Here is a 12,693-nt window from a genome sequence, read left to right on the forward strand (position 1 = left end):
TATTGAACTTTTATGAGTTTTTTTTTTTAATTTTTTATTCTTGCTATATCAAACCTTCACCTAATTTTTTTCATTTCTAATCTGTATAAAATATATCTTAATGTTTAATTGAGTTCTTAATCATTTACATTAGCACCAAAAAAAAAAAATCTCCCTAGCCTTTATCTCATTCCTTTATTCTTTTTTAATAAGCATAAAAAATTTGACCTTCTTTAAATTCGACAGCAGCAGTAACAACAATAATGAAGTCATGAAAACCAACATTCCATGAAATCTATTGTAATTACAGAAGACTATAACTAAGAATCAACTGATTTTTCAAGACACCTGACATTCTATTGTTCAGATAAATGATCAAACTTGAACACAATCCTTCAAAAGCCGTGCAAAAACATCTAGGTAATTTGAGGAACAAATGCAGGAGCATTAATATCCCATTCCATCATGCCAAACTCAAGAATCTAATACTCTATTTTCCACAAGGAAGACGAATGTGATCTTTCAACTGCATATCTTAACTCAGATGATTCATTCCCTGTTATTCTATGAGCAAAATACTTGGACCTTAGCATACACAGCAATGCTCTATGCCGTGACTGTTTTCTCTTCAATACCTCAATGTAGGCATTTAATCCAAGCCATACAACTTCTTCCTTCATCAGTTTAAGAATGGGACACAAGCCGGTACTCGGACAAATTGAACTCATTCTTTTCTCTATCAACCTGTACATGTACCTAAATATGGCAGCATAATTGACAAAAAAAAAAGAAAAATAGAGTTAGAAGATACTGAGGGTTGTGGAACTGAGATTTAAATGCATTTAAGATTTTTATAGAGAAATCAAGTAGTAATTAGGGCAGCAAAAATCCGGAAAAGGAATAAAACTGAGTTGAAGTGGATCATCTGTTAATGCACCAGACAATTGCAAGTGACGAAGATGTGAATCCTTACCTGAAGGATCTTTCAATGATTTTCAAACAATATCTTATAAGAGGTCGGAAAATATCTGATAATTCAGAGACATAACAGTGAAACTTCATTGCACACAACAAAAAAGCTTGATAGATGTTCAATCTGACCACAGAGGCGGAATTGATATTTAAATCAAAGAATATGGGATGGCACCTAGGTCTCACAAAGTCACACAGCTTCCTCTTTAGATAATTACCCGGTCTACCCTTCCATCGGATTGTAAGAGTGGAACTTAAGTGGTTATCTAAATACCTGTTAACAAGGACATTACAAATGCAAATTAAAATCCAATGTAAAAAAATAAAATAATGATGAAAACCATAAAAGAAACTAACCTTGTATAATCACCCTGAATTTCTAAAGAGCTAGAGTTTATCAGCAAACCACTCCATCGAAGAAATGAGGTACCATCATCAACCACATAAACCCTATTTGATAAAACACCAGATTGATGTTCAATATCAAAATTTAGACAGAATTTTTCCTCATTCATGTAGCAGTTGTAATCTGGAAATCCTTGACGCAAAATGGACAAAAAACCACTAGCCTGCTCTTTGGAAGTTGAGATGAAAAGAAAATCATCAATAAACCTTAGAAGCAAATAGGTAGGGGGAAAGATAATGGCATCCTCACTGGAATTCTGAGCATCTGAAGAATCAGAAAAAAAACATCTTGTGCATAAATCAACAGCAGATTCACAAATTTTTTCAAGATATGGAAAGATCACATGCTTTTCCATATGCCCATAATACAATGAGCAAAGCAGAGTGGATAGTACACTTCCTTGAGGTATCCCCCTCCCCTGCAAGTAAAACTTCTTATCCAATTGAACCACATTTCTCTTTACAAGCTCGTACAGGTTAGAAAATAGCTCTTTCCTCAAAAGATGCCTGCTGCATCCCTGAAACATTTTTCAAACACAAGTCCCAGCACAAAATGGGGGGTCAGGCTAAGCTTTCTCGAATATAATATATATATGCAAGAATTTAATCACTATTTGTTGGCATTCTATGTTCTTGATCAGTTTTAGCCACCCTCCTAGATTATTCCCTTATGTAGAAAGATTGAAAACATTCCCCCATTGATGTCGGTGAGTGATAAGAGAGATTTCACTGCCAAAAAGGTTCAGCAAACATGGCATAAATGAAATTAAGGAGGGAGAGAGGGGAAGGTACCCTTATAATCATTGGTGCATCAACTATCAGGCACCTTGTAGAGCATCATTCAAAGAGGTTCATTAGGATCTCTAGAAGTAATAAAATAGATAATTGTCAAGCCAACCCTAGTTGTAAGGGCAATAGATTGTTTTCAAGCAGCATTTTTTTGGCCTTCTCTAGGTAAAGAGAATGTATGTCCTAATCAGCCAAGAAAGATATAATGTGCTCATTTGGGTATCAAGGAGTTTAACGACCTAACTGCATAGAGAGGGAGGACAGCAGATGAGAAACAGAGAATTAGTAAAGGGGGAGAATAGCAAAAAATCACAGAACCGAGGAGAATTAACACTGAACGGAGAGGAAATCTCTCTTTCTATTTTTTTTTTTTTTTTTTGGTTTCATTGATAAGCTTATCATTCCCTATTCATCAAAAGCTACTGCAAACTGAACTAGGGTAGGTATATTTGAGCTACTTTCTAAACCTGAAACATGGTAAATAATGAAAATCTATTAATGAAAGGTGACCTAATCAATAACTCCATTAAGCATCTATCCAAACTAATTGGCAGTAAGTAGAGAGGCCAAACTAAAAAATAAGGCCACAACGTATCCCAAACTTAACTGATGTGAAATCACACCATTTAAGAATCCTGGTGTGTAAGCCCAAGAGTAATAATTAAAACAGACCATGTAAACAAAAAAGAAAATGAGGCAACAAAGAAATTTTGTCTCCATACACATTATATTACATAAAATCAATGGATAATAGCTGAAAGGGCTAGACTGAGATATAAAGCCACAACCACAAACTTAATCAATGTAGAATTGCACCATTTAACCATTCCTAATATTAATTTGTGGTTGAGCCCATAAAATACAAAATTGATAAAATAAGTCCCTAAACCATACAATTGTTCTACCTAGATAATCTTCCCCTACATACGGTCAGCATAGTATACCAAGTTCTAACTTTTCCAACAGATTTTCATGTCCTTAGAACTTTGAAAAAGTAATTCAGTTATTTCATACAATTTAAAACCCAGGTCTACCTCCAATTCTATCTCAATACCTTGCTGCTTGAACTACTATTCTTTTTTATGTGAAACATAATTAATGGAAAAATGATGAAGGAAAACATTACATTCAGGGACAAGACCAAGGTTGTCTACTTTTTCCCCAAGGAAAAGCTTGTATGCCATAGCAGGCAAGACTTCTGGCATAGCCATGCTTGTTCTAGTCAAGGTTTTAGCCCTAGCTTGGCAGCATATGACTCATAACCATATATTTATCTATTGATCTCTTTTTTCCCATTTCGTTCTTTAAAGAAAAAAGAGAGTAAACCATAAGTATCTCATTTCTTTCCAAAACTGCTTCTACCTCCACCTAGAAGCCCTTTGTACCAAAAGCAAGTTAATATAATTTCATGATATATTCTCAGGCCACTAATGATAAATTGGTAATTGATACCATGTTATATACCCCTTTTAAAATTAGTAATACATTTGCATAAGGATTACTGTTATTCTCGCCAAAGTGGCACAGACAGAGTTAGCTTTGACATAAGCAAAACTAAAAACCATGAACTGGAAAGAAAAGAAAAAAAGAAAAAGAATTTTACATGCATTTAGAGTGAAATAAATTTATAAGAAAAAGATAACTAGGAAGCTTTTTGCATCAGCAAAAGCAGCAACTACATGCAGAAAAGAAAATAATAATAAAGGTTGATCTTCACCAGTAGGAAAATTTGCTTATTAAAACGAAACATATTGCACTATATCTGCAACTGCCGAGTGCAGCAACAATAAAAGTGCAATAAAGCAGACATATTATTAAAAAAAAAAAAAAAGTTGATAGTAATAATCAAAGATTAAACAAGAAACCAGTGATCGAAAATGGACAGCAGATAGCATGAATCTTTTCTCTTTTCAATTTACTGAGATCTAACCCAGTAGAACAAAATGGAAAAGATTCTGCAACAATAAAATATAAATGTTCCTATCAAAGAACAACACAAAAAAGATACCTGATTAACAAGAATGCCAGGCAATGAGCGGTAAGGGACAGAAGACATTAAGTTTGAAAAACCTGTGTTGACACTTTCATCCATCAATATGAGATTCTCATGATCCCACAAACATTTGTTTGAACATGCAACTTGACGGATCTGCTGTAAGTTATATTGATCTTTCACTATGACTTCCTCCATTATGCTAAGCAGCTTATCCTGATCGATTGAATCAAATGCCTTCGAAACATCAGCAACTACAACAAACACACCCGGCATAGTTGTCGATGCATGCTTTAGAGTGGTTACAAAAGGACATAACTTTCTGTAGACATCATTATAATCAAACACTGATGACCCTAGCTTCTCTGGTTCTTTCAACAGCAAACCTTTTAGAACTGCATGTGCACCACGAAGTACAGAGTTCACAGACTTAAAACACTTGGACTTAACTTTTCTAGAATGTGCTTTTGAATTTTTAAGCATCCAAGAACTTCTATATTTTGACGATCCGTTCAGCATTCTTGAGGATGCTTTAAGATTTGCCAGCATTCTAACTCCACTTTGTTTTGGACAAAGCCTCAGCCTTGAGAAGCCAAATGGTCTTTTGTCTATTATAGCTCTAACAGCTGCTTCATCCAATTCAAGATAGCTTTGATCTTTCAAGCAAGTAATGGCTTGGTCTGTCAACTTCTCCCAAACTAGCTTGCGATAATAAAAAACATCTTGTTTCCCATGCTCACTTTCAGTGACATAGAAGTTGGCTTGCACCAATGGCACCACTAGAGATGAAAAGAACCAGAAAATCCAGTTGACAAATAGTTTATGTTTAATATCATGTATGCTACAACTTGCTTCACTGAATTTCTTCAGCTCTGTGCCATTCTTTGGCACCTGACCATTGTGGTTATTTGATAAAAAGGGGAAATCTGAGGGTTTTAACTGATACAAGCATTGCTTTACAGAGAACTTCTCAAATCTTCGCAACCGAATAAATTTGAAAATATTGCTCCTTAGCATTCTCCAGTTAGAAGGAGTTCCTAGCAAATCTGGAGGAACGATACTTCTACAAACAGACCATATAAATGCCTCTACCTGACTTTTTAAGCAATAAAACCTGGTTGACTCAAGCTGTTTACTATCAGTGTCCAGAGTTTTGCTGTATTCTTTGGCACCAACACTATGAGTTTGCTTTAACACTCTTCTGTCCAACATGTTGCTCTGAAATAGAAATTAGCAGTCAACTTTTTAGAAGCATCTTGCTTGCACTCTTAGACTTAAATTTAGAAAAAGAGAAAAATAAATTATCGTACTACTACCAACACTGGATGTTTGCAAATTCATCTAAAATTAGTACAACCACCATCAAATCCAGAAATTTGCACAATCATCCAATATAACCACCAATAAAGGTAAGGCGAATACCGGCAAAACATACACCTAACCATTTCAGATGATAGCTCTTGCAGCTTCAAACACCTTATATGAATTTCACAAGCAATACTAACCTCAACTATTGTGCTTGAATTTCCCATAGCCTTTTGATCCAAAGACGGTAGAGGACAATACTTCTCCAACAATTTTAAATGCTTGCAACGTTTACTTCTGCGTATGAGCATCTTCAGCAACTTAAGAAATGAGTGATACCTGGTGAAGCAAAAATACAAAAGACATATTATAGAAAAGTTTTACTGCATGATTTATGGTCTAAATACAATTTTTAACATAATTTAATATACTCCTATAGGTTTAACATTTTAAAACTTAAAGTTAAACAGCACAAATATATAATGATCATCATAAACTTTTTTCAGCAAATCAATGAGGGCCAAACTGGTTTGAAAGCAAAAAATAAAAAATAAAATTTCAAACATCTCTGTCTACTGTGACAGCATTCCATTTACCTTAGCCCTTACTGCAGTTCTTATGCCTGGTGAAAAGACCCATTTGTATATCATTGGAACAATTTCTAGCATTGTTGATAAATTATGTTGCCAACATGCCTACCATATAGGATTTGCACAATGTGAATACATGCTCCATAGCATGTAATAATAAGATGAGATTAGAAAGCCAACAAGTAACCTACTTTAGTAATACCAAAAAAAAAAAAGGAAACAATACTTCTTCCAAATCACTCCCTAAGTAATACCACAAAATAAACAGAACATTGCAAGGGGTTAATGTGTAATATGCAACTTACAGGCAAGAAGATCCGATGAGAAAACAGGCTCTATCGTGGGAGCATGGCGTTGATTGACCACTTACATTTGCATCAGACAAACCAAAGATATTCTCCATGAGATACTTTGAGCTTGAAAATTTAGGCACTAAGGAATTTAGTACATCTTTAGAATATTAAGGGGACACAATAGATTCCTTAAAGCCAAAAAGGAGAAATATTACTTAATAACCTTAAAAACGTATGACAATGCCTACCTTACAGAAAATTGAAAGGGGGAAGAAAAAAAAAAAGACAGATTCACTACCTCTCAAAATCTATTAAAGGATACGTTCTTTTGGAAGAACAGATGAGGAACATTCCAAATTATAGAACATAGATTGCCTGTTAATCTCATTCGAATCAGAGACTACTTGGGGAGCTTTTAGCATCAAATAACAAGAACACTGCACTGGAATCTGCACAACAAAATAAAAGAAACTGTGAAGGCAAAATACAAATGTCAATCAAGGCAATAACAAGAGGTCATAAAATTTTTCAGTTTCTGTTTCTAAGCTTCTCACGCCCTTGGATCAACCCAAGCACTAAAAGATATGAAACAGAAATGACAAGAAAACTTCCTTTCTTTGCTTACACCTGCTCTGGTGTTTTATTAAACTGGATTTTGGCACACAATCTATGTAGGTGAAAGAAAAAAAACCAAGAGGTAAAATACGTGAAAGAAGTTGTGTGATAAAATATATAGGTTATTTTATGTAGTTGCATGTGAGAAGAATAAATTTAATTTATATATTTTATTTTAAATATTTATTATGATTTAATATGATGTTTTAGTAATTTCTTTGACAGAGTTGGTGTTGCTTAACATTTGACACCAAACTCAATACGGACTTATTTTTAGCATAGATGCCATGGTCATTTAGTTTAAGTGGGTCCTTGATTTTGATGTTGGGAGGCCACTGATATCATTTTAAGAAAGTTGAAAAGGAAAAACCATTGAAATCCTTGATCCAAAACAGTTGCTACATCATTTTCCTCTAAAAAAACTTGTTATGAATTATGTTAGGATCTAATACATTGCTCAATCCAACCACTAAGATCATTTTCTAAATAAAATATACTAGCGTTAACGAATCTCTCTTACATAGTACACACTACACAGCATGGGGGTGATTTTACAACTATAATTGCATTAATCAAACCATTAAGCAGGAAAACATAGTTATTGAATTATTAGAACAAGCAACTACTGGAGAAAATGACATGATTTGTGTTGGATGGGCTTGTGAGACTCACAGGTAAGCAATTTTTATCAGAACAAATGATTCTGAAGATGTTCTCATCACTGTGTTTTGGCATATTCAGTTGTCTGCGCTTCTTGTCGCGTTTCCAAGTAAATGGTCTTAAAAACGTTTTACGCTTTGCTACAGTCTGACTTGAACTTCTTTGAAGTTCTCTACTTAAACCTTCTTCAGACTTAGCAGCAGCTTCTCCAGTTCCAGAACCACCACAATGAATGGAGTTTAATGAATCGTTACAACTAGAAAGAGAACCACATTGCTGCCTCTTTGACACTGAATTGCTACTACCAGTTCGTTTCCTTTTCTTTCTAGCTCCTGAGAATTTGTCTCATTTAAGGACCAGGGTCACCATGTTCAATCAAAATTTTGCAAGTGAGCCAACACCAATAGGCAACAAGGCAATAACCAATCCATTATATAGGCCCTTTAGATTAATTGCAAAAATTTTAAAAAAATGGGAGCAGCAAAAAATAACACACACAGAGACAGAGAAACATAAACCTATTAAAGATAGTAACTGACAAAAAAAAAAGGATTGATCAAATTCCATTGAGTCTGACTCATACTGATATAAAAAAAGACTCTGGTTATCAAATGATTGAGCTACCAGAACCAACTGACCAAGATCAATGTCTCTTGACTAATATATCATGTTCCATTGACGTCCTACTAAAGTCAGTATTTTAGGCAGGACATGAGTTTCAGAGTATTCTGCCATGCCTAATTAATCAAAAAATGTTAAGAAATAAAATCAAAGTGCACACTGTAGCATTAGCATAAAATTGTTTTAATAAATTATCACATTACTTTATCTTTCCATCAAGTAACAATATTTATCCAGTTTAGCAGGTAACTTCACATTGTTGTTTGATATATTGGAATATTCTTGAAGTTCATTCTTCTAGTATTGCATGTGTATTTCTGGACCTCATAATGCTGTTCTAATTGAAAGTACAGCATACAATCAGTATTTAATAAATTTTAACAATCATCCATCAAGCACCAACTTTTATCCAGCTTAGAAGTTGACATTGATACATTTAATCTATTAGAATATTTTTTTATTCATCCCTCAAAAAATCTTAATGTCTTTCTGATTCCCATAATGCTTCTGATTGGAAGAATGAATTGATCCATATGACAGGTACCGCAAGGACCACTTCCCATAGGGTTTATTTTATTAAAGGAAACCTAATTAAATTTTGCAAAGGAATTCGAAAAAATGCAGAGATTAATGTTGTAAGCAAATGTAAATACAAGCATGATGTTAAATCTATCTATATTCACAAGCACACAATGTGTTCAACTATTGAATACCTGATTGAGATTTTGTTTCATTCATTGATGACTTTTTGCATAAATTACCGACAGGAGAACCTGCAACTTGAAGGTGTTTCTTTTGAGAAAGGGGCACAAATATTGATGCATGCCATAGTAGATAAACCATACACTCATCCCCGACCTGCCATATTCAGTAATTGTAAAGAAGAAAAATGTTATTATACCAAGAACACAACTATTTGACATACTTGTCGGATAGATAATCAATCTTTGAGGCTTAGCATACCCTTTCAAGGAGAATATCCCATGCTGACGAAGTCAAAAGCTTTACAATCAGGCTCGATCTTGTAAGCTGTTTTGTCAAAAAAAAAGTTTGCCACAAATAATTGAGGAAAAAGGAAAAACCTTTGGCAAAAATATCAAGAGCATATTCCAAATCCATATAGTGTAGAATGCTCCATTCAAGATTTTACATACTGATTTAGTAACACTGCAACAAGTTAAGGTCATGAGAGACAATAATGCAAATAGAAATATGATAAAGAACACTGCAATTACAACTTTCATGGCAAACAAATTTGCTTCTATGGTTTCCAAAAATACTTATTCTAGTCTCCTCCCCTAGAATAGTAACACTTATCTAATGCCTATAATGCTTCATTGGAAAAGTAGTTTGATTGAAAATAAAAGTAATCAAGGGCTTCAACTACTTTGTTGATATAGTCATTAATCTTCAAAATTAGAATGTTCTATATAGATATGACAATTGACAAGGGAAGATTAAAGTTAACACTTAACCACATGTTTAGCTTGAATACGAGAAATGGAGGGTTCCCTTGTTTGGTTATTGCATTAGAGAGTAAGGAAAAAGAGAAAGGAAGGAAATGATCAATCACATCGTTTTACAATATTACCATGGACAAATTATAAACTGTACATAGCATGGGTAGGATTGACCAAACACTCATAAATCATCGAAAAGATTCTCCTTTCCCTCCCATTCCCTCAATAAAAAAAGAAGACCTAGCAGGGGGAAATGAAGAGGTAATGGGTTTCCCTCCTTTTTCCCCTCCCTTCTTTCTAACGATCCATCCAAAACAAGGGAAGAAATAACTCCCATCCAAACGACATAAAGCAAATTCACCAACACAAAAAGGAGGCAACTAACCAGAAAAAGAAAAAAAAACAACTTTCAACAAAAGAATCAAAATAAACAAAAACTTGCCTTGTTATAACCAGTGCAAAGTAAGTTACAAGACTTGGGTCTTTGAGATGACATCATCTCAATAACCCTTCCCACAATCTGAAACCAAAAACGAAAAACAACCAAATGAGTAGTCCATAAAACCCTTTAAAAAGGCTCTTCATTTAAAAAAAAATAAAAGACATTTTTAAAGCAGAACCAGACCTGTTTTTGAGACCAACGTCGATCAGGATAAAACTCAAGGAAAGGAGCATTGTTGTTAACGACAACAAAGCAGTCATTAAGAAGGTCCTTGTAATCCAAAGGATCATCGGGTCGAATGAGAAAACACATGGGATCTTCACAGCATTGAATACAAGAACGGCCATTAGAGCAGCAAGTAATGGGAAAAGGCTGAGGAGGGGGAGGAATTATGCAAGTAATGGTGGTTGCCAAGCTTCGAGCTTTGTTTTTGAAGATTTTCCATAAAATCTTCGGTACCTTCCAGCTTCGTTTCTTCTTCCTCGCCATTTTTTTTTTTTTTTTTGACGATGAGGAGGGTGGGGGAGGGAGGCTTGAGTGTAAAGAACAGGGAAGAGACTGTCAGTCGTATTAATGTTGTCCCTTGATACGAGGATTATTTTTCCCGCTCTCCGCTTTGAGGGTAGGGTAATACAATTTGGAAAAGGGTAACTCTATTCGCACTTATTTTTTACTTTTCACCTTTTTTTTATTATTTTTAAATAAAATTATTTAATTATTTTTTTCTTAACATTCACTTTTACCTTTAAATATGTGAAAGACTTTGGATTTATATGCTCGAAATTTTAAAATTTTTTATAGATTTTCTTTAATTTATTTTTTTAAAATTTAAATGTAATTTTTTTAAGATTTTTGAATATATATTTTTGATAATATATATCTAATAAATGATATAATTTACAAAAAATGTATATTTAAAAACTTTAAAATTAAGAAAAGAAAGATAATTAAATAATTTTACCTCAAAATTTTTTTAAAAAGTGAGATATTAAAAGAAAAGTAGTAGTGTGTTTATAGACCTGATAATTCGTATTTTCATGTTATATTTTGTATTGAATTTAACACGTATAATAACATAAATTATTAAAATACAAGTATGATATAAATTATAAAATATGCTTAAATTTTAAATACGCACATTTATTATATATGTTAAATGCAACATGATACGGCTAACACGTATATAATTAATCCGTTTAAACATAATACCAATAAATATAAATAATACTGATATACATGAATAACATTGATATATACGAATAATACTAATATATACTGTTCGCTATTGTCACTATCCTCATTTTTCATCCACATTTTTTATTTTTAAAAGAAAAAAATCAATTGAATCAATTCAATTCACTCAAATTCAATCTCAATCAAGATCAAGTATTAATGAACAAGTAATTTGAAAGTAAAAATAAGTTAAAATTATCTTCTGCTTTTTTGAAAAATTACTGGCTTACTGCAAATTGTTGATGAAAAAAAAATATTCGATGACTAATCTGTGACTGGGAGTTTAAGAGGCTGTTGGCTGTGTGGGTGTCAAAATTGATGAGGAAAAAAATGAGGTAAAGGTTGAATAACTCAATCAAGAGAGGTCAAAAAAGAAAGATTTTATCAATTTTTTGATTTTGAGATTTAGGACTTTGTGTGAGAGACAAGAAGAAGAAAAGTGAAGAAGAAAACATAAAGGTTGGAATTTTGGAAAATAAAGGTTGGACTGTGTAGGCACTAGGCACTGGATTAAAGGATAAGGAATGAGGGTTTGTGGCAGTAGGGGCAGGTGAGTGGGTGAAACCCTAAAAAGAAATAAAATCTTTTCAAAAAAAAATATGAAATAGGAAAATTAAAGGGATGAGAACAAATGGGTTTGATAAATTGGTGGGCATTAATTTGAGGTTTGGCAAAAAGGTATGTTTGGGGGGTGGGGGTTGAATGGTTGAAATGAAATAAGAATTTTATGAACTTTATAATACTAGAATTATTTTTCAATATATAGATATTACTATATTTCTCAATAATTACTTGACAAAAAATTTATTATATTTATATATTAATACAAATTGCGATATAATAATTTTCATATTTTATGCATATTAAATACAAAATAAACAAATTAAAAATTTCTCTTATCAAAGAAACAATAAATAAAAAGATGACACTATCAAATGGTTTTGCTACTATAACAATAACAAAAAAAGAGAAAATATAGCATTAAAAATTTGAAAACAATAAAGAAAAAAAAGGGATATTTGACCTAAAGCATCACTTGTTATAAAATAATGAATTAAATTGGGTTCTACTAGAATGACCGATTATTTAATTGTTATGTCTTGGGGCAAATTGTCCCATGATTTCTATGAAAATAATCGAAAATAGGTAAAGGTATTTATCATGAAAAATTAGATATAAGTGAAAAATATATGCAGAAAATAAAATTTGACTGCAAGATTAGTTTTATTTTTAAATCATGGTACCAAAATTGAGATAATAAGTTAAGTCAAGCTATTGGTATTGTTCTATCTTTGTTGGTCATTTATAAATCAAATGTTGATATATATATATATAT

General features: G+C 32.8%; 1 protein-coding gene across 1 annotated transcript; it reads right to left on the reverse strand.

Moving 5' to 3' along the window:
* Positions 1–243: 243 nt before the first annotated feature.
* Positions 244–10,714, reverse strand: LOC149513486 (telomerase reverse transcriptase-like). The gene is made up of 12 exons (XM_089748743.1): positions 10,308–10,714; positions 10,125–10,202; positions 9,186–9,251; positions 8,936–9,080; positions 7,614–7,933; positions 6,649–6,775; positions 6,339–6,483; positions 5,644–5,782; positions 4,154–5,356; positions 1,309–1,874; positions 953–1,225; positions 244–735 (listed from the first exon to the last, which is right to left on the reverse strand). Exons 1-12 carry the CDS (start codon positions 10,611–10,613, stop codon positions 462–464), a joined length of 3,642 nt encoding a protein of 1,213 aa, XP_089604869.1. The 5' UTR covers positions 10,614–10,714; the 3' UTR covers positions 244–461.
* Positions 10,715–12,693: the final 1,979 nt, after the last annotated feature.

This window comes from Durio zibethinus, chromosome 19 (assembly GCF_047325235.1).
Source record: "Durio zibethinus cultivar Kanyao isolate XHJ-2024 chromosome 19, ASM4732523v1, whole genome shotgun sequence".
NCBI lineage: Eukaryota > Viridiplantae > Streptophyta > Magnoliopsida > Malvales > Malvaceae > Durio > Durio zibethinus.